The sequence below is a fragment of the Neoarius graeffei genome, chromosome 7, assembly GCF_027579695.1.
Source record: "Neoarius graeffei isolate fNeoGra1 chromosome 7, fNeoGra1.pri, whole genome shotgun sequence".
Lineage (NCBI taxonomy): Eukaryota > Metazoa > Chordata > Actinopteri > Siluriformes > Ariidae > Neoarius > Neoarius graeffei.
In genome coordinates this window covers 42,456,782-42,484,330 of record NC_083575.1, presented here as the reverse complement: position 1 = coordinate 42,484,330, position 27,549 = coordinate 42,456,782, and the positions used below count along the sequence as shown (strand labels likewise).

Genomic DNA, 27,549 nt, shown 5'->3' with positions numbered 1-27,549 from the left:
CTCTAGAACTTGGATATACTTTTCAGCATTAATGGTGTCTTTCCAGATGTGTAAGCTGCCCATGCCACATGCACTAATGCAACCCCATACCATCAGAGATGCAGGCTTCTGAACTGAGCGCTGATAACAACTTGGGTCGTCCTTCTCCTCTTTAGTCCGAATGACATGGCATCCCTGATTTCCATAAAGAACTTCAAATTTTGATTCGTCTGACCACAGAACAGTTTTCCACTTTGCCACAGTCCATTTTAAATGAGCCTTGGCCCAGAGAAGACGTCTGCACTTCTGGATCATGTTTAGATACGGCTTCTTCTTTGAACTATAGAGTTTTAGCTGGCAACGGCGAATGGCACGGTGAATTGTGTTCACAGATAATGTTCTCTGGAAATATTCCTGAGCCCATTTTGTGATTTCCAATACAGAAGCATGCCTGTATGTGATGCAGTGCCATCTAAAGGCCCGAAGATCACGGGCACCCAGTATGGTTTTCTGGTCTTGACCCTTACGCACAGAGATTCTTCCAGATTCTCTGAATCTTTTGATGATATTATGCACTGTAGATGATGATATGTTCAAACTCTGCAATTTTACACTGTCAAACTCCTTTCTGATATTGCTCCACTATTTGTCGGCGCAGAATTAGGGGGATTGGTGATCCTCTTCCCATCTCTATTTCTGAGAGCCGCTGCCACTCCAAGATGCTCTTTTTATACCCAGTCATGTTAATGACCTATTGCCAATTGACCTAATGAGTTGCAATTTGGTCCTCCAGCTGTTCCTTTTTTGTACCTTTAACTTTTCCAGCCTCTTATTGCCCCTGTCCCAACTTTTTTGAGATGTGTTGCTGTCATGAAATTTCAAATGAGCCAATATTTGGCATGAAATTTCAAAATGTCTCACTTTTGACATTTGATATGTTGTCTATGTTCTATTGTGAATACACTATCAGTTTTTGAGATTTGTAAATTATTGCATTCTGTTTTTATTTACAATTTGTACTTTGTCCCAACTTTTCTGGAATCGGGGTTGTACTTAGTCTACATTTATTGATATCTTATTCTGTACTTGAGCTGCTGCAACACCTGAATTTCCCCTCATAGGGATCAATAAAGGAATATCTTATCTTACCTTATCTTATCTTATCCTGCAGCAGTAAGGGTACTTTAAGTGTGCTTTATAGTACTTTATTACAATATACTCTCACTGAGCACCTGTACACCTACTCATTCATGCAGTTATCGAATCAGCAAATCATGTGGCTGAAGTGTATAAAACCATGCAGATACGGTCCAGCAGCTTCGCCTAATATTCACATCAACCATCAGAAAGGGGGAAAATGTGATGTCAGTGATTTTGACCGTGGCATGATTGTTGGTGCCAGACAGGCTGGTTTGAGTTTTTCTATAACTGCTGATCTCCTGTGATTTTCACACATAAGAGTCTCTAGAGTTTACTCAGAACGGTGCAATAAAGAAAAAACTTTCAGTTTACTGTAGTTTTGTAGATGGAAATGCCTTGATGATGAGAGGTCAGTGGAGAATGGCGTCTGGTTCAAGATGACAGAAAGGCTACAGTAACTCAGATAACCACTCTGTACAATTGTGGTGAACAGAAAATCATCTCAGAATGTGCAACATGTCAAACCTTTAGGCAGATGGGTTACAACAGCAGAAGACCATGTCAGGTTCCACTTCTGTCAGCCAAGAACAGAAAGCTGAGGCTACACTGGACACAGGCTCAAAAAAAACTGGACAGTTGAAGACTAATAAAACATAGCCTGGTCTGATGAATCTCAATTTCTGCTGAGGCACACAGATGGTTGGGTCACAATTTGGCACCAACAGCATGAATCCATGGAGCCGACCTGCCTCAACAGTCTAGGCTGGTGGGGGTAGTGTAATGGTGTGAGGAATGTTTTCTTGACACACTTTGAGCCTGTTAATACCAATCAATCATCATTTGAATGCCACAGTCTTTTTGAGTATTGTTACTGATCATGTGCATCCCTTCATGGCCACAATTTACCATCTTCTAATGGCCATGTCCAACATGATAATGCATCATGTCACAAAGCAAAAGTCATCTCAAACTGGTTTCATGAACATGACAAGGAGTTCAGTTTTCTTCAGTGGCCTTCCCAGTCACAGGATTGGAATTCAATAGAACACTTTTGGGATGCAATAAAACAAGAGATTAGCAGTATATCGGTGCACCATATGATGCAATCATATGAACATGGACCAGAATCTCAAAAGAATGAGATGATTCTCAAAAGATGATTCCAACATCTTGTGGAATCCATGCCATGAAGAATTGAAGCTGTTTTGAGAGGAAAGGGAGGCCCTTCCCAGTATTAGTATAGTGTCCCTAATAAAGTGTTCAGTGAGTGTATATTAATATTGTTGCAGAAGTATAGATATGCATTACCTATTATAGTGAATCCTGCATATCCTGTATGTGCCCTGAATTTTGATGCTGGTTCATTTGCTTCTATATTGAAAAGAAATAACACATTTAAAAGCACAAATCCTCCTGAATAATTCTGAAAAATAGGATTCTCATCCTGAAAAAAAGACCTGTATACCTCCCTAAAATTGTTAAATCTGGGTGCTTCAGCTAACATGAGCCAAGAGCGAAAGCTCAATATATTTTAATAACAACTTATACTTCTGCAAAATGACATTCCTATCTAAATGAATGGCTTTGGAACTTTAGCAGAAGCCTCTGTGTGTGTGTGTGTGTGTGTGTGTGTGTGTGTGTGTGTGTGTGTGTGTGTGTGTGTGTGTGTGTAAATCTCTCTGCTGATGGGCTCTGAACATTCAGCAGCAGCTCACTGGGAAACAGCAGATCAATGGGAGCCTCCTCTTTCCCTCCTCCATACTGAGCTTCTCATTTATCATATCACTGGGTGCCTGCGACATTTATTTATTTATTTATCTATCTCTCTCTCCATCCTTCTCATGCATCTAGAAACTTAATAAAATGTTAAAGCAATTTGTGCAGGTGTCTCTTTTGTGTGTTCACCTTTAAAGGATAATATTCCTGTTGCACTGTTGACAAAATGCCCTTCGTTAGACATGTAACGCTTCTCTCTTTCATCATTTTACTTACACGATGCTCGCCGCTCACATCCTGGAGCACAGAGCAGCTCCTCATGAACAGATGTGGTTTGCTGTGGTTTGTAGGGCAATTAAACTGACGTCCTTAGTACAAAATAATCACAAATATTTCAAAAGTAGCTTGAAACAGAACTGAAACAACTTCAGTGAGCTATATTAAAAAACAACAACAACCATGAGGTCATTGACTTCCTGGATAAGACTGGCAATCCTTCACAAAAGAAAAGGGCAATATTTCCACAGCTTTTCCAGTGCATGGTAAAACGTATATAAAATATTTAAAGGCAGTTTATATTTTTAAAAACGTGCTTGTTTTAAAATTATTTCTGTACCTTTATGACTGCATATAAATTTGCTCCTAATCTAATATTGCCTTGAGTCCACACCTTTATTCAATAAATCCTTCACTTACTGGACTCTGTTACTGGGGCGAGGTGCCAATACAAATACACACTCGCAAACTCACATGCTCTGTCTATTTAAGTAAGATATCTGTCTCGGTCTCTTGCTTGGGTGATTAGATAACACTGCTGGCTCGATAAAAACAGAATACATCACAGAGTAAAGACATTTAGAGTGCCAAATTCAATCCCTCCATTCCACTGCAGCGGTTTGTGTTGGGCTCTTAAGCCGCACAGTGAGTATACAGTGGTGTCTTTAGAGCCAGAGCAGTAATCCGGCTCTTTCACACGGCTCAGTTTGAATCTCAATAGGAATGTAGAAGCAGATTTACTCCCAAATCCCTCTGCAAACAAAATGCTAACGCTCATCTCTGGGTACCAACAGGACTCCCGTGTTTGTTCCCTGTGTGCGTGTCTGTATGCATGCGTGTGCGTGTGTCCATGTGTTTGCTGTGTGGACATCTAAGGGCTTTTTTTTTCTTGGCCTAGTGACTCACAGTTCTTTATCCCACTTGCTCATTAGATGTAGCGTGAAGTCTGGCTATGCTAAACTAGGCTAGTCACAAAACAGAGTTTGAGTCTATTAGTTTGACCAGGCTTCATTGTTTGATACAGATAGCGATTCTGAGTTCACAGGACAGGAATTATCTTTCACTTATTTCTCTTATCAGAATTATCTTCTGACATACATAAAGGGTGGATGATAGAGAAGCACTAGCTGGCTAATGTTAGTATTAGTTAAGGGACGGAGCAACAAAAGAAAAGACACAGATTGATTAAAAAAATTACATTTGATAAAAGTAATCAAAAGCCTATGTTGTCTTACTCTCACCAAATTTAACCAAGTTTTTAAATGCATATGGTAAATAGGCTTCAGAAAAACACACCAAAACACCTATTGGCTTATTTTAGTGCTAGCTGAAACAGTTTAGAGCAGTGGTTCTCAACCGGGGGGGCGCGCCCCCCTGGTGGGGCGCGGAGGTACTCCAGGGGGGTCACGAGTAGGCTTCATGTATGGAGGAAAAAAAAAATCTGGGGCTAACAGGCTATAGTAGCTAAGCAGATGCAACACATTTACCCATGTCAAAATGCAGGACATTGGACTATTACATACAAATCAATACTATTATAAAATCTATCATCAATCTATCATAAAATCTTGTGTGTAGGTTATTTTAAGCCCGTGACGCGAACATGACGCAATGTCACGTGAGTGAGTCTGCATACTGTGGCCACCGTGTGAGTGCTTGCCACACACACACTAGTCTGGTTTCTTGCCGAGTTAACTCGTGCCGACTCTCGCTAGTCTACTATCATCAATCCATCGATACAGCGCAAAACCCAAACAGTCTTTTTAAAGACTACTACCCCACACTGTATTTTTGCTTTCCCCATTTCAGCTCTACCCAAATAATTTGTTGTTTTTGTTGTTTTCTTACTGCTAGTCTACTATGGATAATGCTACTACTGCTGCTACTGCTACTACTACTACTAATAATAATAATAATAATAATAATAATGATGATAATAATAATAATAATAATAATAATAATAATAATAATCTAGCCCAGGGCTATCTATCTATCTATCTATCTATCTATCTATCTATCTATCGGTCGATATAAGGTGCTGTAGGTCGGGTGGCGTCACTGCGGGTGAGTGTGTTTGGGGGGGCGGGGCGAGAAGAGGGGCCCCCAACTGCAATGAACCAGCTTTGGTGGGGCCCAGGTTGCAAAAGGTTGAGAACCCCTGGTTTAGAGGATAAATATACACAGATCTGTCATAAATACACACACCAAAGAGTGAACAGAAGTGTCAATCGACTTGACTATGACTATGATATGCAAAAATGTACAGTACTGTGCAAAAGTCTTAGGCACCCTATTTTTTCTTCCGACAAAATTTGTTATAGATTTCTATTTTATGACTTCTACATTATTGAGTCAGTACAAAAACATTTTAGAGTTCCAAACGTTCGTTTTCCAGCACAAAATTAAATGTTATGTTTGTATTTGAGCAGCACATTACATAAGAGAGCACTTTTCAGATTAAAAAAGAAAACATAATGAAGGCTGCTGGGTTTTGCTGCAAAATTAAGAAGCGAGTGGGACAAAGTGTCCAGAAGAACTGTGGCTGCTTCTGCAAGATGCTCAGTAAAACCTACAGCTCATTTCCTTATAACACTGCACTCATTGTACCTGAGACTACTATTTTTTTTTTAAGCAAAGGGTTGTCTCACACCAAATATTGACTTTGTTTCATTTATTATGGCTTACTGCTGTTTCTGCTATTTTTTTTTTAATGTTGTAACATTTCATTTCATTATTTTAAGCCATTTTTGGTTGACAGCATTTCTTTACATGTGCCTAAAACTTTTGCACAGTACTGTACATCATATAATTCAAAAACCTCCAATAAGACACAACAGAGAACAACTAGCTAATGATACAAATACCCAAAATCAGCTCTGTTTTTGTTTCCACGATTACACTCTTGCAGTCTCTCTATTCTGATGGCTCCTGCCAGTCACTGTGTAGTTGAGCTTCTTTCAGCTGGGCCATGATGATGTTTGATGTATCTGAGCTGGCGTATGATATATGCGTACAAATTTCCTTTCAATTCCTAACGTTGACACAGTGCTGAATGTCAGTTACGATTATAAGATTGTCAGGGTGAGTCACAGCAGCTCAGGCATGTCATACAGTAGTATAAAGCAGTCCTTCTTATCTGACTCAATAATCTTTTCCTGACTAAATAATGTTGGGGGTTTTTTTTCCATTTTAACAAAAAGTCTTATGCACTTTAGATTTAAAGACATGGACATAAGTACATTGTATAGCAGCCATCTTGAAGTCAGATTCACTTTCACCCAGATAGTTTGATATCCATCCAGCCAAGTGTTAGGTTCAGGTTGGGAGTATCTGAAAGCAGAACTGTAAATTTAGAAGCATGGGCGCCGCCAGGGGGGGAAAGGTTAGAACAATTCTAGGGGCCCAGCACTGCCATGGGGCCCTTTAAGGGGCTGATAATATGCTTTTAATGATTTTAATAAGACTTTTGAAATAACAACAATGCAATATTCCATCTGGTAAAATGAGCTAATTGAACAAGGTTGTCTATTTCTTGAGTTCTTCAACATATTGTCATTTAACCCTCCCCGTTTTGCGAAATGGTACGGTCCAGTTCTGGTAGAAGCGCGATGCGTTAAATCTGTGTGCTGATCAGTGCAATGCAGCCAGCCAGCCAGCAGTGGAGTGCGTACAGTCTATGATCGCTAAATATGAAGAGTGGCTGTCAAAAACGTAAAGAAAGGCAGCTGAAAGCTGAGAGGGACCGGAGAGGCAGGCAACTGGTCACTCAGTTTTTCCCAAAGAAAGGTAGCTATTGCTCACATGTGTGTTCAAAATATTAGCGAATGGTAAATGAACAGTATGAACGTGGTTGGATTAGCCTATCAAGAGAACACTTTTACAGTTTGTACAGTGACATTTTTTCCATTTTAATAACTGAACTGACTTGCGTTATAAACAAAATGAAATATTACGTTATGCTGGTGCTAATAACTAGTGCTAATAACCAGTTTCATAACTAATGGGGTGCCCTAAATATGCACAGATTCAGCCTCAGGGGGACCTCCGCCCTACCAAACCACTGAACCTCCCTTTGGAGAAGGAGGTAAGCAGCAATACAACCCATAAATGCTTTAGGATTGAAGTTTTTAATGAGCGAATGCCATATACAGTTTGCTAGATTAAAGTGTTGCTAATAACGGACACCAGTCAAGTGTTTGACATGGTTACGTGTGTGGAATGTTCACACGTTCTAAACCACTGGTTTCAAATTAAGGAGCTGGAGAAAGTGCAGCACACATAAAAGAGGGATAGAGGTTACAACATATGAAGAAATACGTACGTAATTGATCAAATTGAAATGTCACTCTGTGTCACTTTGAAATAAATTTATAATAAGATGTTTCCTTGCAATTGTGACGAGGGTGGGCAAAGTTGGGGGGCCCAAAATTCTAATCTTTCATGGGGCCCAAAATTTCTGGCGGTGCCCCTGTTTAGAAGTAATCTGGTTTATAAGTAGATTTTTGTATTTGTTTTCTTTGAATGATCTGACAGCTTTACACTATTTTATGAAGATATCTATCTGCATGTGGTAATACTGAGCCAGACAAACATTTTGAGGCAAGTGTGTGATCATTTATGCATTACTTTGTAGCTCTGGTGCCAAACTTAAAAAAAAAAAAAGTATGCTGGAGACACCAAATGTGTCTTGGCTGATCAACTACATTTTGTGCTAGTGGAAAATTGTTTAACTTTTTTCCCCAACCAGGTCATTTAAGCTAAAAGCAGTAGACAGCTAAACCCTGGTGTGTAATCTGTCTGCTGACCACCAGCATTATAGGAGATGCTTCGGAGGCATGTATTAAACTCTTATCAGACCAGAATGCGGTGTTAATTCTGGGCGTCTAAGCAGGAGATTAGGGGAAGATGGAGAAGAGCTTTGGGGTGGAGAGGGAGCTCCAGAGGGCAGGGGGGGTATGAATTCCATGGATGCCTCCTGGATCAGGGTCCACTGCTGCTGTGTTTGGATATGGATCAGCAGCAAACTTCATCAACAGACTCTCCACTAGTCCAGGATCTCATACATCTAAAGATGCAGGGAGACAAGATCCTGCTCCGAGCCTGACTTTAGTTGGTTTAAACCTAATTCCACAGTGCCAGATCCAGCAGCGGCAAACAATAAGAATTAATAAAGTATTGTTCTAATAGCAGAGAGCCCCATACTGAAAACAATGTGGTAATGTATTGACCTGTTTTTTTTTTTTTTTTGATGGCTTTGACCATACGATGTCCAAGCATATGAACATGTACCACTATAGGGAACATGACTGTAAGTGTTTACAAGCCTTTCGTAACATATTCGTAACATATTTCATAAATGCTTGACCACTGGACAACAAAATTTGTATCTCTATTTACCTAAGCTAGATATTTTTTTATCCAGCTCTTATTTTTAATTTGCTTTTTAAAAAAATAACTTGGGATCATTTACTAACACATTTTATGGAAAATATTCACAACTGTTTCATATAAAAACTAGTTAAAACAGTTTTATTAGTCCACTAGCTTGTTGGACAATTAACAGTTTCTGTCATGTAATGACGGTAGATGGATGTAAGTGCAGAAAGAGTTTTACTGAAAACATGCTAGCAACAGATCCAAAATGGAGACGAAAGCAGAGTCAAAAAATAGTCAGTGGTCGAGCGAGGAATAGACAGGATATCAGAGGTAATACAATACTCACAATCCAAAAACACAAACAAGGTCGAAACCAGAAAAGCAATACAAAATACAAGCCTTTCGTAAATTCTCTGTGTTACTGAGAGTCCTTATATGTATATGCTGTGATTGCGCTCTAATCAGGAACAGGTGCATGCTAATTAGTCTGCAGGTGCCCATTCCAAGCGCCAACACACATGGACATGAGAGATGTAACCAGACAACTGTTTGACATATCAAGTTTGATATTCAATTGTAACTATATAGTAATGATGTAAAGTGAAAGAGCTGGTTCACTGCTGAACACCAGACACCCAGCAGTCACATCATAATAAATGTCGTGGTGTTGTTTCTGGCACATAGCATGCAGTGTCAAAGAAAGGAATAAATATGTATTTGTAACCGCGATATGTATCTCATTATTGTATCACTGTCACAAGACAATGCAGCAATTTACTGATGTGAAATACATGACACTACACTATTCAATGGTTCATATGCTATAATACAGGGTGTTTAAAAAAATTTATATTATTTGAGATGTAAATGTCCCAGAAACTACATAGTCTAGGCAAATGAAACTGAACAGGCTTAATGTTGAGCAATATAAGATTTATTCCTCTAAATTTGAATGAGAAATTCAAAGGTATGTGGATTCCATGAACGATTTCACAAATTTTCAATATTCGTGAACCCGCTCGACTGTCTCTTCCGATGCCGGTGGTCATCCAGATCCTTTTGCTCTGCACAGACAGCCTTCCTCTTTTAACTTTTTGTGCCATGTCCAAATCTGCATTGCAGTTGGTGCATTTTTAGAGAATTCTCTCATAAATGCACACTGCACAGTCTTGTTCGACTATGTTCGAGCGTACTCTAACACACAAAACACCTTTTCTTTTCCAGTGAATGGAATTTCTATACCTAAAAATTTTTTTAAAAACCCATTAAACATAAAATTTTGACCTGTTTCCACAGATGCTATTAAAATTTGAGGTCAATTGAACAAGAATTGACAAAGTTATTAGATTGTGAAATGATATCAAATTTTTTGAAACACCCTGTAGAATTATTCTATTCAGGTTGATTTTGTGCCCTTGCAAATACTTTATACCTTATGATGTTGCTGGGTTAAATCAAAATGGTTGTAAGTGGAGGTAAGTCCCTTAATTGTTTTCTATCCTCATCAGCCTGGCAGATTCACAGTACAAATTTTTACGCACACACATGCACGCACGCACACACACACACACACACACACACACACACACACACGCACAAAAGTGCACACAGACTCACACACAGAGGAAACTGAAAGTCTGTGTGAGTGAAATGACGCTGGCCCCTGTGGTGCAGCGTGTATGATGAGAAATGTGTTGTCAGTGGTGACCTGGTGTTTTCCGTCTCTCTCCATAAGTCTTCTCATTAATGTGAGAGAGAGGGAATGAGAAAAAGGTTGCAAATAGAATTTAGTTATGAGCACTTGGGCTTATGAGAGTAGCTTAGTTCTGGGAAATCTTACGTCATTTCTGCTGCCAGGGAGAAGCAGCTAATATCAAGTTCTATAAACATCTTTCTTTTACCAAAATACATAATAAAGTGTTGTTGGTTGACCTTGTATTATCAGAGAGAATTGCAGAACTTGGTGTGTGGTTAGCATTTAATGAGACCAAATATCACCATGATGATATTTATACATGACAATCTTAACATTATGTGGGCATTTGGCTGAATTCCAAAAATAAATGGCTTTTTTTAATGCTTTTTGTCAGAAAAAAAATATTTGCGAGCCTACAGATGTTTTTGGATGTGTATCTCAGAGAGTGCATAAAATGATGAATAGAGCTTTCAAGTCAGCTAGCCCTTAATCAATGAAATATACATTCCACTAGCTTGGGAAATGGGGGTTCATAGCTGTTTTAGAAACAGATCCTGATTTTTCAACAATAATAAGACTTTGAATGCAGATGAAATGGTATTAAAGAAGTGGATCATGGAAAAAAAATGCAAAAAAGAGAGAGAGAGAGAGAGAGAGAGTAAAAGCTAAGGTCTTATAAACATGTCAATTTGCAATTTTTCTTTAAAAAATGCTAGTTTTGTAAGCAACAGAACTAAAAGTCTGCTGAATTTACTTTGGTGAAATCTGTTCCCTTGGGTTTACCAGTACAGTGAAGACATTGATGAAATATTAAATGTAATATGGCATTTAATTACACTAAATCTGAGTAAACACCCAACATTTTGATGTCTCTATAAGTAGCTGATTATGACTGTAATCTTAGTAATCTTCAGTTCATTGTCAGGAGTTACAGTTACAGATTGGCTCAAAGCTCCTTGCATGGTGTTTTTTCTTGCAGGTTGTAACATGAACATGCTCTGGTAATTATTTTGTTGTTGCAAGAATATTTAAAAAAAAAAACAGGTAAGCAAAATTGGCTAACTGCAAATATTTTTGAATCTTCTATGTACTGAAGTGAACTTTCATCCTGTTGGACTATACTAAGGGGAAAAAATCAGCCTGGTCTTAAAGATAAAGATGAGGACATTTCGAAACTCTTTGGCATCCTGCGCCACACTAATCAGCTATGAAGTGAATGCCAAGGCAAGACAGAAAAATAAGTTGACAACTTTTAATTGTCTGAGAAGAGGTTTAACTGCAAGATGTTGATGTTGAGCTTCGCCTTTAATGCTAACTACAGAGAGAAAGCAAGAGAGTGATGTAAAGGAAAACAAATACGGTGTTATCAGCTTCTGAGGTTATCAGGTAAAGTATGCACACAGATAAGAGCTTAACCCCCACCCCAACACACACACACACACACACACACACACACACACACATTATGATTATACATATTTAGACCTATTTTCTCATTTATTCTATAACATATAATAGGTCTTTAGATGTGGGTGTGGGTGGGTGGGTGTGTGTGTTTATGGTGATTCACTAAATCTGCAGCAGTTTGGACATGTATTTACTGCAGCGAAAATTAATGGCTCATTATAGATTTGGGATCGGTTCAAACCGTAGATTATGAACCATTCTGATGTTGTGAAACTCGGTCTGGGGTGTGGCAATCACTGAACAAAATAATTGCTTTGATAATCAGTCATGACTCAGTGGGAAACTACTGAGACATTATGAATCCTGATAAACAATTAAACCCCCACACATCCAATCACAAAGCCTGACACATGGTCCATCTCACAACACAATCACAGAAGTCACACCTTCTCCAGTACCCATTTTCTTGCCATTTGTTTAACTCCTGTCTCACTTGCAAAATCATTTTAATCACCATAATCTACTGTAATGTCCATCCCCTTTAGTAGAGAGTGTTTAACTGGTTTTACCTCTTAATGCTGCAATAGTGGATGTGAACTGGTGGGTTCCATCAGTGTGAGAATGCTGTTAAAACTTCCATCAGCGCCTACACACAGGTGAACGGTCACCACTAACTGCTCCACGTAACCTGTCAGTGCTTACATGAGTGTGTTGCTCATTTGCAGACTGAAGATAAATCGATGTATGTGTGTAATAGTTTTAAAAAAATACAGACAATACTAAACATCCATCCATAACTGCTTATCCTGTGCAGGGTCGCGGCCAAGCTGGAGACTATCCCAGCTATGGGCGCAACCCTGCAAAGGACAAGTCACCCTAGACAAGTCACCAGATCATTGCAGTGCTGACACATAAAGACACACAACCATTCACATTCACACCTACGGTCAATTTAGAGCCACCAATTAGCCTAACCTGCATGTCTTTGGACTGTGGGGGAAACCAGAGCACCCGGAGGAAACCCATGCAGACACGGGGAGAACATGCAAACTCTACACAGAAAGGCCCCTGTCCCCCATCAATCACTGGGCTCGAACCCAGAACCTTCTTGCTGTGATGCGACAGTGCTAACCACTACACCACCATGCTGCCACAATACTAAGCAATGTGTAAGAATGTATCAGTCAGTGAAGGTGCTGGTGTGACTCTGTGTCTGTCTCTTTGGGCCCTGATGTTTGTACACTCATTATAACACTTGGGAGCCAACGGGCTTTGGTTTAGAGCAAACACAGATGGACAGCTACTGAAGGACACACACACACACACACATTCTCTGTTTTCCACACACTCACTCACAAGGGTCCCTGTAATTAGAAATAAATTTTGCCTCTTTATGGTCTCATAAAGCTCCCAGGGCAAACATGTTTACAGCTCCAGCAGTAATTGTGTCTTTGTTTAGTGCTTATCCTACAGAATTACAGCTCTCATCAGCACTTAGCACGCTGCTAATCAGCCTTCACGAGCCACAAGCATGACATCTTTATGATCCAGGTACAAGGAAATTTAACACAATCACACTCAGCAGTACACTTACACTTAAAGCCACACTTGGATTGTAGGGTGATTTTGCATCAGTCAAAGTCGTTTGAAATAATAATTTTGCCTTGTAGCAGCTTTAGCTCATGAAGTGTTGGCCAGAACATGTAAATATATTGTTTCAGTTAAAATATTATTTCAAGCACAATCCATGTAAACAACGCTACTGTAGACTCAAAACATGCTTCCTGTCAGGTGTCTGACTATTAGCTCCTACATCTCAAGCTGTGTGTGTGTGTGTGTGTGTGTGTGTGTGTGTGTGTGAGATGCATTGCTTAGACCAACTCATTAATGTTTTCCAGGTTAATATGATAAAATTAAATAAAATGTTACTAGGTGACAAATATATCCTTCAGCATTTAATATTTATTATGTCTTTTGATACTCTTTTTTAACTACCTACATACACTCACTAGCCACTTTATTAGGAACACCCATACACCTGCTGTTTTATGCAGTTATCTGATCAGCCAATCCCTTGACAGCAGCACAATGCATAAAATCAAGCAGATACAAATCAAGAGCTTCAGTTAATGTTCATTTCAAACATCAGAATGGGAAAAATTGTGATCTCTGTGGCATGGGTGTTGGTGCCAGATGGACTGGTTTGAGTATTTCAGAAACTGATCTCTTGGGGCTTTCACACACAACAGTCTCTAGAGTTTACACAGAATGGTGCAAAAAACATTGAGTGAGCGACAGTTCTGTGGGTGGAAATGCCTTGTTGATAAGAGAGGTCAGAGGAAAATAGCCAGATTGGTTCGAGCTGCCAGGAAGGATATAGTAACTCATATAATCGCTCTTTACAACCATGGTGAGCAGAAAAGCATCTCAGCATGCAACAGCAGAAGACCACATTGGGTTCCACTCCTGCCAGCCAAGAACAGGAATCTTAGAATCAAGAACAGGTTCCTATTAAAGTGGCCGGTGAGTGTATTGTTGTATCCCATTATGTATTCTCTCTTGTATGATGTTATAATTCAAAGTAGCAATTAAGGTTTACCCTGTGAATTGACCTAACACCAAGAGAGGTGCAATCATAGTAATGTATATAGAAGTGATTAGAGAAAGCAGGTTAACTGATGCATGTCTTCAAAGGAGGTTGAGGTTCAGGGTAGGCCTCCAGGGCTGCAGCTACCACCCTTAAAATAATCTTGGCACACAAACTGCTACCCCAACTTTGACCTCGGATCACTGAAAAAGATCCTTGTTTTGGATTCAAATTGAACGTTATGGCATTACTAGTACAGTATATGCACTAAATCCTTTGATTATTAGGAAATAAAGAACAACAGTGATATCATCAAAACGGCATCATCAAGATATTTTGCAGATGCAGCATGGTCCTATGCATAGTTAGATTGTGCCACCTCCATTGCCAGCCCAAGACCTGATAATGTCACTTGAGGCATGTGGATAGATTACCTTCATTTTGACTTGTCTTTTTTTGGCCATTGGACTGTCATTTTTATGACCAGGTGAAGTAAACGGAATCTATGAAATGTCAAGTCGTCAAGTTTATTTTTATAGCACTTTTAACAATAAACATTGTCGCAAAGCAGCTTTACAGAATTTGAACGACTTAAAATATGAGCTAATTTTATCCCTAATCTATCCCCAATTAGCAAGCCTGTGGTGACGGTAGCAAGGAAAAACTCCCTCAGACGACATGAGGAAGAAACCTCAAGAGGAACCAGACTCAAAAGAGAACCCATCCTCATTTGAGCAACAACAGACAACATGACTATAACATTAACAGTCCTAACATAAAGTCAGCTTCGTTGATGCTATAAACCCCCCACCGACGGAAACCTGAGCGCAAAACCGTTCACGACAACCGCAGTCCCAAAGTCAGCAAGTCAACTGCAGTCCCCAGCCACATGTCCATTCGTTATGTATATGGCTTATCCATTGAAGGTTGTAGGTGAACTGGCGAGATGCGGGATGCACCCTGGACAGGTCGCCAGTCTATCAGAGGAGTAGAGAGAAAAAGACAGACAGCCATTCCCACTCACATTCACAGCTACGGGCAATTTCGAGTAGCCAGGTAACCTAATCCTTTTTGACTGATGTGGGAGGAAACCAGAGCACCCAGAGGAAACCCACACAGACATGAAGAGAACATGCAAGCTCCACACAGTTTACCAGGAGGTTCAAACCCAGAACCTACTTGGTAACCACTTTACCACCCTGTCTATGAAACAGCCAGTACCAATTTGGTTATCATCATATCATCAGCCTATAGAATGAGCTGTGTTCATGCATCTTTTATACATCCTGGCTAAATCAAGTTGCTTTGTTTTTAATGCTAGTCAACAACACAAGTCGCGCCCATGTTTCTTTTTTTATATGAGTCTGATTGGCTCCCAGACTGCGTTTAACTGCTTTCCTGCCGCCGCTCTTCACGGTTTCTGAGTGTGTGTGTGTGTGTGTGTATGTGGGGGGCGGTCTCGGCTCATTAGACAGGGGGCGCACAGTGAGGTGAGATCCTGATGGAGTGTTCTGGCACGAGTAGGCGTGGCCCTGCGTAGACCCACCCCCCGCGCAGAGTCTCTCTCTGCCTCTCTCTCAGTAGGAGAAGAGCGACAGGCGGCGAGCGCGGCGCGCACAGCGGGGACGCGGTTTGAAATCCGAGCCGGGCTAATTTTTTTTTTTTTTTTTACCCCCCTCCTCCCCTTCTAGAGTCCGGAGCTCCAAACTGTTTAGCGGGAGTTCGTGAGTCCAGCAGTTTCACACAGAGGAGCGGCCGAGCAGAGAGAGGAGCTCACATCAGCCCAAACCCGGAGCAGCGCACTGAGTCCGAGCCGCGCGCCTCTGGCTCGAGGTCCGAGGAGGAGGCGGAGGAGGCGCGGGTCCTGAGGCTCCCGAACAGTCAAACCGGGTAAAGGCGCGCGACGCGGAGAGAGGAGCTGAAGTTTCTGTGGATTGCTCCATAAGGAAGAGCTGGACACGGCTGACCTTCTTGGCATCTTGGACCCATTGGACTATCCACCTTCTCAAGAAGCAGCTGTGCAACTGATAGTGATTTGTAAGAGCTGAGGATTACTGGCAACACAGGAGGTTTTCGGGTGATTATTAACCTATTCTGATTATCTTTTCTGCTATTATTATTATTATTATTATTATTATTTACTCTTTCCAGCTGATTATTAACCTATTCTGATTATCTTTTCTGCTATTATTATTATTATTATTATTATTATTATTATTTACCGTTTCCAGCTGATTATTAACCTATTCTGATTATCTTTTCTGCTATTATTATTATTATTATTATTATTATTATTATTAACTGTTTCCGGCTGATTATTAACCTATTTTGATTATCTTTTCTGCTATTATTATTATTATTATTATTATTATTATTATTATTATTATTATTTACTGTTTATGGGTGATTATTAACCTATTTTGATTATCTTTGCTGCTGTTATTATTATTATTATTATTATTATTATTATTATTATTATTATTATTATTTACTGTTTCTCTCTGCTTGTGTTGTGGTGTAAGTGACAGTGGCTGCCTTCTTCCTTCACTTTCCTCCTTCTCATCTCACACAAGTCGGTTTGAGTTTTAGTTCAAGCTGCTCTTTGCTGCACAATCCAATCAGAGCCAAATTAAATGAAACATAGGCTATCCTGTTTCCAAAAAGCTTCCCTACTCCCTTTTCCCCTACAAACAGTCAGTTCTTCTGCTCCTTCTTCTTCTTCCACTGGTATTAACTCTAAGCAGTGTATTGTGGAATTTCTCTGGATAGTTTCCACTATGCTCTCGAACATGTCCCAACTCCCTGACTCGTGCACTATAGTGTGTGGTGTATAGACATGGCAGCAGTGATCACTGTGACAGAGCGACTGAAGGAGCGAGCTCAGGTTCCAGTGGATCAGGTGCTGCACGCGCACGCTCCGAGTCTGCGCACTGTGAGGAGACAGAGCTCAACTCAGCTCGCGCACCTGAGCGCCTCTCTCCATCCACACACACACACACACACACACGATATCTCATCATGTAAGCTATTCAGGAATGAAAGAGTGGTGTTATGAATTTATATGAAGAGTCTTCTGTAGAATTGTGAACTGAAACCCCACCAATTCCAGCCGTAACACAGGAAACTGTTCACACGTGCGTGCTGTTCGTGGCTATGGCAACATCCGGGTCCTGCTCTACTGACCAGGCTAATAATTGTGCAATAATAATAGCTTACAGTGCTGACATACATTTCTGCTCTGTGCTGTTTTGAACGTCACCTCTGTGCCATGGTGGAACCTTTAACACGGTATCTGCTAATTCAAAACCCTACGTGTACCGTATATGGTGTGTCATTGCCTGGGGTTTTTTTTCCCCAGAGAAGTTCAGAAATCACAACACCCCTCTGTTTGCACCGATGTCCACTTCCGCTCTGCTGAAGGACCAGCAGTTGGGCTATGATGCATTATCCCTGTCTGTCAGGTCACCCAGAAGCCAGTGATGTGCTTTTGGTTGACGGCGGAAGGCAGTCAAGCTTCTCTCTGTCCATTTATGCCCATTACAGAATGGACATCTGAAACCAATTGTGTTCATTATGTTGGGTTGAACGTCTCGCAGGGTGTTAACGGGGCGCCAGTGGGAATCATTAGCCACCTGCGAACTCACTGTTCAACTCCATACCACCTCACTTAGCCAATACGAGCCTTTTCCCCCACCAAATGCAATGGACAAAGTGTGTGCTTATTAAATTTCATAGTCAATATGATCCTGTTTTATGAAGACAGTCAAATGGTGGCTACAGTTTCCGGTTACGCAAAGAGCTCCCAATGGAGTTAGGGATGAGAGATTGTCCTCGGTGCTTTTACATGACTACATTTTAATGTATGTCCTCCTACTGAGCCACACACTTACTCCATTAGATTATCTCTAGAGTCTGTGATGTAGAGCTCAGGTTCATTCCGCATAGGTTACTAGACTAACTGTTGATGTGAACGTGAAATCTGGGCCTGCCTCGTTCAAGAAACAAAAGACGCTTTTATCAACTCTCATTTACTAACTGCGACAGCCCTTAAAAGAGCAGCTTCAGGCATGGGTTTGACTTAAAATCAATGTGTGTCAGTCAGGTTGCTCCGGGAGGAACTCAGACAGTGAACTTTGCAGCGCTCTGAGCCAATCACTGATTCAACCCTTTTCTTTCTCTCACTGACCGTCTGTTTCATGCTCATCCTGCTTTTAATCAGCCTCTGTTCACGTTCTCATTTTGTCAGGGCCGGGTCCAGAGTGTTTTCTGTGCTTGGTGTTGAGTAGCACGTACCCTTCTGTGTAACGTTTGAATACGTATGTAGACACACTTAAACAACCTGATGACAGGCACGCTTCCTTGAAAATGCGAACAGCCATAGGTCCGCTTCATGAAAGAGTTCTTTGTGATTTGTGCAAATGTGGCTTTTTTTTTCTGTCTCGAAAAAGTGGACTCATTCATGGCCATGTTCTCTCTTTGATTTTTAAAAATGGAGTTCTGTGAAAAATGGATTATGATGTCTGTAATACAGTGTGCAGCACATACGCATGTGTACACACACAAGCTACGGGAGGGAGCGAGTAGGAGGAGGATTACCTACGCTGTCTTGTGTTCTCTATTTCCTGTCCCTCATTTTCTCTTCTTGTTTCATCTGTGTGTTAAATAAGAGACCTTGTCTGGCCAGGCAGGACTGGGCTGCATAATAATTATAGCTTTTCTTTTTTTTTTAATGCTGAATATGACTGTGACAAGCTTTGGTTTTCTAAAACACATCAAAGCCTCAGCCATCACAGAATATTTTGAGCCCAGACTCAAGCAGTTAAATTTTTGTATACATATTTTAAATGCTTCAGTTATTACCACTAAATCGTTACAGCTGCATTGATGCACAAATATTTATCTGTGCCAGGCAGCAGCCTAGCATCTCAGTGCAGGATGCAGGCCTTGCCTGTTTTAGCCTGGTATGAGCATGTTTTTCATGCATATTTCTCTTTGATTCGGCCCCCACCCCAGTGAGGGACTTGGAGAGAAAGAGCTAATGAAAATGCAAAATGTGGGAGCCAAGAAATTAACATATAAGTCCAGCTAATAAGATTTGGATTTCACTGGAGCTCAAATCAAATTCTAAGTAAATCCCTTGCATACTGTAGATATGGCCTGAGCTGAAGTCCAGACATTGCTACACAGTAGATTTGCACTACTGTTAATCAGTCATAAAGGCCTGCCAGGCTCCGCCACACTTCTCTGTGTTTAGACTGTGCTGCTAACTTTAAAGGCAAAGCTACTACATTACTGTCTCTCACCCTCACTGAGAGGCAGTGTGTTCGAGACTAGATCCAGCCGTTGGAGCTGTAACCTGTCGCTGCCCTTTTTATTGCACACCTCACGAGCAGCACTTTATATGGGCACTTTGTTTCTGCACTGAGGAAAATAGTAGTGGTAGGGGCTTTGGGAGTCTTTGGAGCAAACGCCGCTTTGTCAGCCAAGACCCATGATCCTTCTGTTACTGTAAGATACAGGAGACTCCAGGAGACCATGCCAGAACCGCACACACATTCACACACACACACACACACACACACACACACACACACACACACACACACATTCACACACACACTCCAGACTGACACGCTCCAGAAATACACAGAGCAGACAGACTCCACAAATACACCCTTCACACACACAACACAACCTGATACACTATCACTCTACAGCGCTGAAACCACTGCGGCTCTGCCAGCCAAAGAAAATATGCTGTTGCTCAACACGTGTGTGAGTGAATAGGTTACCTCTGGGCTAGACCTCTCCTTAGTATAGCACGACTAATAAATAGTCTATACTCCTCAAAAAAAAAAGAAAAACAGGAGTGTTTATGTGTCATCTGAGGTCGTCCTCGAAAAATTCCTGCATTTATCATTAATATAAATCTTGTGTATTTATCTGTGTGTGTGTGTGTGTGTGTGTGTGTGTGTGTGTGTGTGTGTGTGTGTGCGTCTAAGCCAAGGTTATAAAAATAGCAGGAGTTCATGTTTAAGACAACACATAGCTCTGTGACATTCAAAGCAGAAAACATACTGTACAGTTGAGTATAGAATCCTACTGTGTGTGTGTGTACGCATGATTGCTCTCCTTTTAGACTACATTCCTTTTATTATAATTAATGTAAACTTTCTATGTGGCAAGGCGCAACCACACACACATGCACGCGCACACACACACACACACACACACACACAGAGGCTACCCAGTGTGAAGGGAACGTGTGTTTTCTTTAGAGAGATAAGTGTGTTTGTGTTAGCCCAGCAAAAGACATGTTGCAGAGCAGAACAAGGGCTTGTGTGTGTGTGTGTGTGTGTGTGAGAGAGAGAAAGTGAGCGTTTACAACAAATCCACCAGCGTAAACCTGCATGAGACATGAAAACTGAAATCAGTTCATTTTTTATGCAGTGCAGGCAATTATCACCTTGTTTTTCTCATCACAGTGCACTAAAGTCATTTCCACATCAGCAAATCCGTAACGCTGATGTTCTCTAATTATGTGTCCCACAACTGCAAAACAGCTCTTAATTCCGAATGTTTAAGCGTTTATAACAGTTTGGCGTTTTCATCTTGTAAATTATGTGGGGTTTTTTGTTTTCTTTTCATTTTGCTTGCTCATATTCTTGGTGATGAATTTTAAATACAATCTTTCTGGTGTTGTGTTTCAGGTGGACAGGGGACGTCTGTGTGAGAGTGCTTGAGTGTATGAGTGTGTGTATGGCAGCGCTACATTGACATCATGTGTAGGACTGTGGAAGATGTGTGAGTCTGGTGTCCGTGGTGAGGAGCCTGGGCCACGGAGGCCCCTGGCTGGGATGATGGCACTTTGCCTTCTCCTCTACCTCTCCTCCATCGTCCCGTCAGTGCACAACGCTCACCTGCCCTCGGCACAGCCCACAGGTCAGACCTCACCCTCTTCTGACATGTCTTTGTCTCTTTCAGTACGTTTACATGCATGTCCAAATCGAGCTGCTGTCGGTAGTCGAGTAAAGGGTCCCAGCAGGGGTGCCAGAGAAATCCAATCCTACATGCACAAGTGAAATCGGGCTATTGTGCAAGGTGCATTGTGCACCCAAGCCACACGTGGCGCTACACGCCCCATCGTGTTGGTACACTTCCGGTTGTCGTCATGAAGAAGAGCTATAGTGTTGCCAGATACTGCTGACGTATTCCAGCCCAAAACATGTTCAAATCTGCTAAAATGCACTTAAAACCCCCAATCTGGCAACACTGGCAGTTCCGTGTTCAAGCTGTTAGGCTTGCTCTAACAGACTGTATGGCTACAAACTGTCCGGCGCAGACCACTGTTTTGTAAGACAACTTATTTTGCACAATAATATTTTTCTAAAGTCCATTTTTTGCTTACAAAAAAATATTTTTTTTTTGCTTACAATTTAACTTATGTCTTAATAAACACACAAAAAGTTCATTTGTTTTGCTTTTATTGACATTCTTCAGATGTTGGACATATATATACACACACACACACACAAATACAATGACTTGTTTATGTACACAATTCACAGCTATGCAACAGCTGTACAGATGTATTTGGTGATACAGTAAGTGAGCTAAATTTTAACAGTGCAAACAATGCCACAAAAAGAAAAGATTCATGCCGTTGTCATGATTCGTTGTCATGCCGACCGAGGCTGTTGTGTTTCCCTTGTGGTCTCGTCACTCGTCACTTCCGGAAGGGGCAGTGCTGAAGTAAGTAGCTCGAATACGTAGCTCAATAGGGTATACATGCACTAAGTAGCTCGGCAGAAATCGCATAATCTAGGTCGTGTAGCTTGATTCCGAGAAATCAAGTTCGGTTCAATTTCAGCCGAATTAAGGTGTATACATGGCATTCTGAACTTCGATTTCAGTCGAGCAACGGCAGAAATTCGATTCTCTCTATGTGCATGTAAACGCACTGTTTGTTTCACTTTTGGTCCCTAATCTCAAAACAATTTCAAAATCCCTCATACTGTATGTGATCCAGAATGCTGCTAATCTGGAACCAAGAAGCACTGATGTCAGGTGCCTGAGGGCCTTTTCTTAAAAAACATGTACAACAACTCAAATAATCAGTCAATCAATTAATCATTGCAAGTGCGAGTAAAAGGTCCTTTTAGCAACCAGAGGTGGGAAGTAACGCAGTACAAATACTTCATTATGCTACTTAAGTAGAGTTTCCAGGCACCTCTACTTTACTTTGAGTATTTATTTATTTTCCTGACAACTTTTTACTTTTACTCCATACAAATATCTCTATTTTCTACTCCTTACATTTTCAGATCAGGCTCGTTACTAGTTTTAATGCATTTGAGGGGAATTGCCAACTATTGTTATTTTTTATTTTGCATAGTTACACATCTTCCCAACATCAAGACTGAGTTCAACCGAAATGTTTGGGACAATAAGACATAGAAAAGACAACACTGATTCAAACCAACCAAACCTGGCAATCCTAACTCTGAATCAAAACATGAGCTGTGTTCAAATTCAGCAAACAGAAGCCAACAGGTTTTCTTTGAACTTTTAAATTTGAATGTTTTCATGTAAACATACCAAATTGTTCAATTTAAATACCTCACGCTCCAGCTGTATGTGATGTATGCTCTTCAGCTTCTTCAAAGAAGTTATTAGCAAGCACGTAAGGAGCCTAGTAAGGTAAGAATAGCTAGAAGTCATTGTTATATACAGCTGGGTTGTTGGTTAGAACGCTGTACTGCTCGTCAATAGACTGCAATTAAAATTGGATTCTTTATTTGTCACAAAGTACTTGGGAATTAAAATATTTGCAGTGGAGCACCTTATATATGGTATTATTTAATAATTAATTTAAGAAAGTGTGGGGTTGCCTCCTTTCATCCGCACACACCGACCCCCAAATATATTATATTTTATTCTATCCACATTCACTGAATATGAACAATTGTGCACTCTGATTGGCTACTCTACTACTAGGCTATCAGCTCATATACTGTGAGTAGAGAAAAACAAAATGGCAAAGCGTGTTGCTGAACCAACCGAGGGCGAAATAAAAACTTTGCCCGAAAACAAAACCCCCCAAAAAATACAAAAAAGCAGCAAAATATGGAATGAAAGTATTTCATGGTAAGAAGTATCTTTTTTTTTTTTCAAAAATTATTACTATCGCATTTTTCGCATTTTGGGTATTTCCGCCCCAAATACCAGATTTAGAAAAATGTTCGCCACTGACCATCTCAGATTTGCTTCATACTTTCTGGAAATATTGTCAGTGTGCCCAATAAATAGTGTACAAAATTTTAGGCTTGTACCTTCATTAGTTTCTGAGATATAGGGGCTTAAAAAGGGGTGTGGCCCCAATTTCACTGTTGAAACACGTGCTACAGAAAATGGACCTAACTTCCATAAGTCAGTACTTTTGAACTATTCATGCAAGATACATGAAATTTTCAAGAATTGTTCTTCAATGCCAGACACCTTTAAATACTAAAATAGAAAGTTCACAGTTCAATATTTGCCAAGTTATGGCTTGCTGAAAATCATAAAAAAATGTCTTCTATCGTGCTTTGGAGCAACTTTGACCCCCATATCTCCACATTAAAGCACACCAGATCTTTCAAATTTTCTTATTTATTACTCATGTTATAGTACTCTTTAGGCAACTAGGTATGTGTTCAAAAGAAATTAAACTTTCTGATTTATTAGGCTTTAAAAATAAAAAAAAACATTTTGCACCTATAATTCAAATGCATATTACAAATGTATGACAAGGTCTACCATAAAAGCAATTATACCACTGGAAAGAGCTTGTTTTGATTAGCAAATGCACAAAATATGAAGTTGGTACCCTAAACCAAACTATAAATATTAAGGTATCAATACGGCATGTTTTGCGATAGACGGAAATGCTGTTTTATTGAAACTCTAACTGAAAAAGCAGACAAACTAGCAGAACATTATTTCATTGCCAAACACCAGAGTGGATATTTGAAGAATTTGAAAGAAAATCTGTCAGAGGATGAATGTATTATGCTTTTGAATTTTGCCGAAAACTATTCATTCTGTGTCCAGGATTCTGCTCAGGGATACCACTGGGACAACAGCCAATGCACCCTTCATCCATTTGCAGTGTACATTAGAGCAAAGAATGAAGATGGTACAAAAGTAACGAAATGCATCTCTATCTGCATAATAAGTGACTGCCTTAAGCATGATACAGTGGCCGTGCATGCATTCTTAAAAAAGGTTTTACCATACGTATGCCATTTACATCCCCAGCTGAAAAAGGTCATTTACTTCAGTGACGAATCAGCAGCCCAATACAAAAACTATAAAAATTTCACAAATCTAGTAAAGCATGCAGATGATTTTGGACTTTTGGCAGAATGTCATTTCTTTGCCACTTCTCATGGTAAATCACCCTGTGATGGTATTGGAGGCACTGTAAAGCAGTCAGCATCTCGAGCTAGCTTACAGGCAGTCACGAGTGATCACATACTGATCTGTTTTTGTGGGCAGAAAAACATATCAAGAACATCCATTTCATCTGGGTTGGTACAGGGGAAGTTATGGAGAGTGGAAAAGCATTGGAGACAAGATTTTCAAGGTCAGCTACTATTCCCGGAACAAGAGACAACCACTCATTCGTTCCAATCATGTCCAACCAGCTGCAGGTCAGCAGGGTGTCAGGTGGTCCTAGCTTCATTGTGGATATGAGTGGGAATCAGCCACAAGTAATGTATAAAACTCCTGTTAAATCAGCAGTCTCTCTGGCAGATACAATTCCTGGTAAATACGTTGTATGTTTGTATGACAGACAGTGGTGGATAGGCAACATTCGTGCATTATCAGAGGAGGAACAAGATGTATAAGTAACATTTATGCATCCTCATGGTCCTTCTCACACTTACAGCTGGCCCAGGAGAGAGGATAACTGTTGGGTCCCTCTGGTGCATGTCATGAAAATCATTGATGTCCCACCTACATCAACTGGGAGGCAGTATAAACTTCCATCTGATGTAGAAAAGCAAATCAATACACTGTTTAAGCTCTTCAAATAAAGTATTTTTAAGGTTGTTATTTTTCCTCCACTGTAGGTTTGTAATTGTATTGTAATGTGCCTTAAAACAGCATTTCCGTCTATCGTAAAACATGCCGTACTTGATACCTTAATATTTATATTTATAGTTTGGTTTAGGGTACCAACTTCATATTTTGTGCATTTGCTAATCAAAACAAGCTCTTTCCAGTGGTATAATTGTTTTTATGGTAGACCTTGTCATACATTTGCAATATGAATTTGAATTAGATTAGATTAGATTTCACTTTATTCATCCCACATCGGGGAAATTCATGTGTTACAGTAGCAAGAAAATGTCAAACACCCAACAAATAAAACTGAAATGAAAATTTAGAATTATACGTGCAAATTTTTTTTTTAATTTTTAAAGCCTAATAAATCAGAAAGTTGGATTTCTTTTGAACACATACCTAGTTGCCTAAAGAGTACTATAACATGAGTAATAAATAAGAAAATTTGAAAGATCTGGTGTGCTTTAATGTGGAGATATGGGGGTCAAAGTTGCTCCAAAGCACAATAGAAGACATTTTTTTTAATGATTTTCAGCAAGCCATAACTTGGGAAATATTGAACTGTGAACTTTCTATTTTAGTATTTAAAGGTGTCTGGCATTGAAGAACAATCCTTGAAAATTTCATGTATCTTGCATGAATCGTTTAAAAGTACTGACTTATGGAAGTTAGGTCCGTTTTCTGTAGCATGCATTTTAACAGTGAAATTGGGGCCACGCCCCTTTTTTAAAGCCCCTATATCTCAGAAACTAATGAAGGTACAAGCCTAAAATTTTGTACACTATTTATTGGGCACACTGACAATATTTCCAGAAAGTATGAAGCAAATCTGAGATGGTCAGTGGCAAGGCCTCTGGTGATTTCACATGGATTGACCCTTTTTCATTTCGCCGATTTGTTTACCTTCTAAGCGGAAATGATTTTGTCAGACGTTTTGGATAAAGTTTTTATTTATCAAATTTGCAAAAAATAAAAATGCTCTGTTTCTCCAAATCCAGTGAATGCGGATAGAATAAAACAGTTATTCCACTCAATCTCATCGTACATGGCTTTTAGCCAACTCACCGCTACGTGCCTCGTCAGCTATCAGCCCATGTATGACTCGATTTCTTGGAATAACTGTTAATTCTATTCTATTCTATTCTATTCTATTATGTGAGTTTCATTTAGCTTTGCATACAAACAGCTGGTAAAAATGTCTTTCAAAGGGCTACTTTTTACTTTGAGGACTTTTACTTGAGTAAAGAAGTTGAATCAGTACTTCTACTTTTACCATAGTGTTTTTTTTTACTCAAATATTTGTACTTCAACTTACAGTGCCAGTCAAAAGTTTGTATACCGTTATATAAAAAGTTAATTAGTGCAATTTCTTGCCTTCTTAATGCATCTGAGATCAAACAGTAAACAATAAATAATAAATACAGTAAATTGCCCTATTCCACAACTGTAGGAATCCGTATTATATAAAGAACCGCTCAACCAAGTAAAGAGAAACAACATCCATCATTACTTTAAGAGCTGAAGTGACTTTTAATTAATAAAAATAAAGAAAAACCATTAAATTAGAAGGTGTACATCCAGACTTTTGACTGTAAGTAAAGAATGTGCATACTTTTGTGACTTCTGTTAGCAGCTACACATTCAATAAAAACACATCGTTCATCTTTCTTGTGTATCCAATGAAGTGTACAGACGCTGAAGAGTTGGCTTTGAATACAGATGGTAAAAAAGCCAGAAATACATTTTGTAAAATCCCCCATGGTTATTATTTTCAGTGTTCATTAAGAAATGTGTAATTACAAACTGGTTTGGTTGTTAAAACGCTGGAAATGTGCTAAAAGGCTCAGGCCTTGGTCTCAGCATGAGGGGGGGAAGAGAACATCTGTGTTTCTCTCTTTCTAATGAATGCCCAAATGTTATTACCTGATGGGTTACTTATGATATATGATGTATATTTCAAGTGATCTGTTCTGACATGCTGTTTTTCCCTGCGTAGCTGCTACACTGTTATTATCTAGGTGTAAACTGTACTGAAATGCATGCAACTTCAAACACTCAAACTTTTGTCATTTAACACAATTGTGTGTGTGTGTGTGTGTGTGTGTGTGTGTGTGTGTGTGTGTGTGTGTGTGTGTGTGTAAACGGTCTGGGCAGTTCTAATGAGAGCTTGTAGCTGTTATTGTGTAAGCGCTGCCTGTCTTAGCTAGTGATTTATTACACAATCCCGAGCCTGATGGAGTGGTTGCTGTGGAAAGGATTA

General features: G+C 39.9%; 1 protein-coding gene across 4 annotated transcripts in view; it reads left to right on the top strand.

The window, feature by feature from the left end:
* Nucleotides 1–15,731: 15,731 nt before the first annotated feature.
* fgfr3 (fibroblast growth factor receptor 3) overlaps nt 15,732–27,549 on the top strand; it is a 69,779-nt gene continuing 57,961 nt past the window's right edge. For 3 of the 4 annotated variants that reach the window (XM_060925706.1, XM_060925705.1, XM_060925703.1), the window contains exons 1-2: nt 15,732–16,254; nt 20,888–21,119. In XM_060925706.1, the coding sequence (XP_060781689.1) occupies nt 20,978–21,119 (142 nt within the window). In that variant the 5' untranslated portion in view covers nt 15,732–16,254; nt 20,888–20,977. The remainder of the gene's footprint in view (nt 16,255–20,887; nt 21,120–27,549) is intronic. The other variant, XM_060925704.1, reaches the window with a different exon arrangement.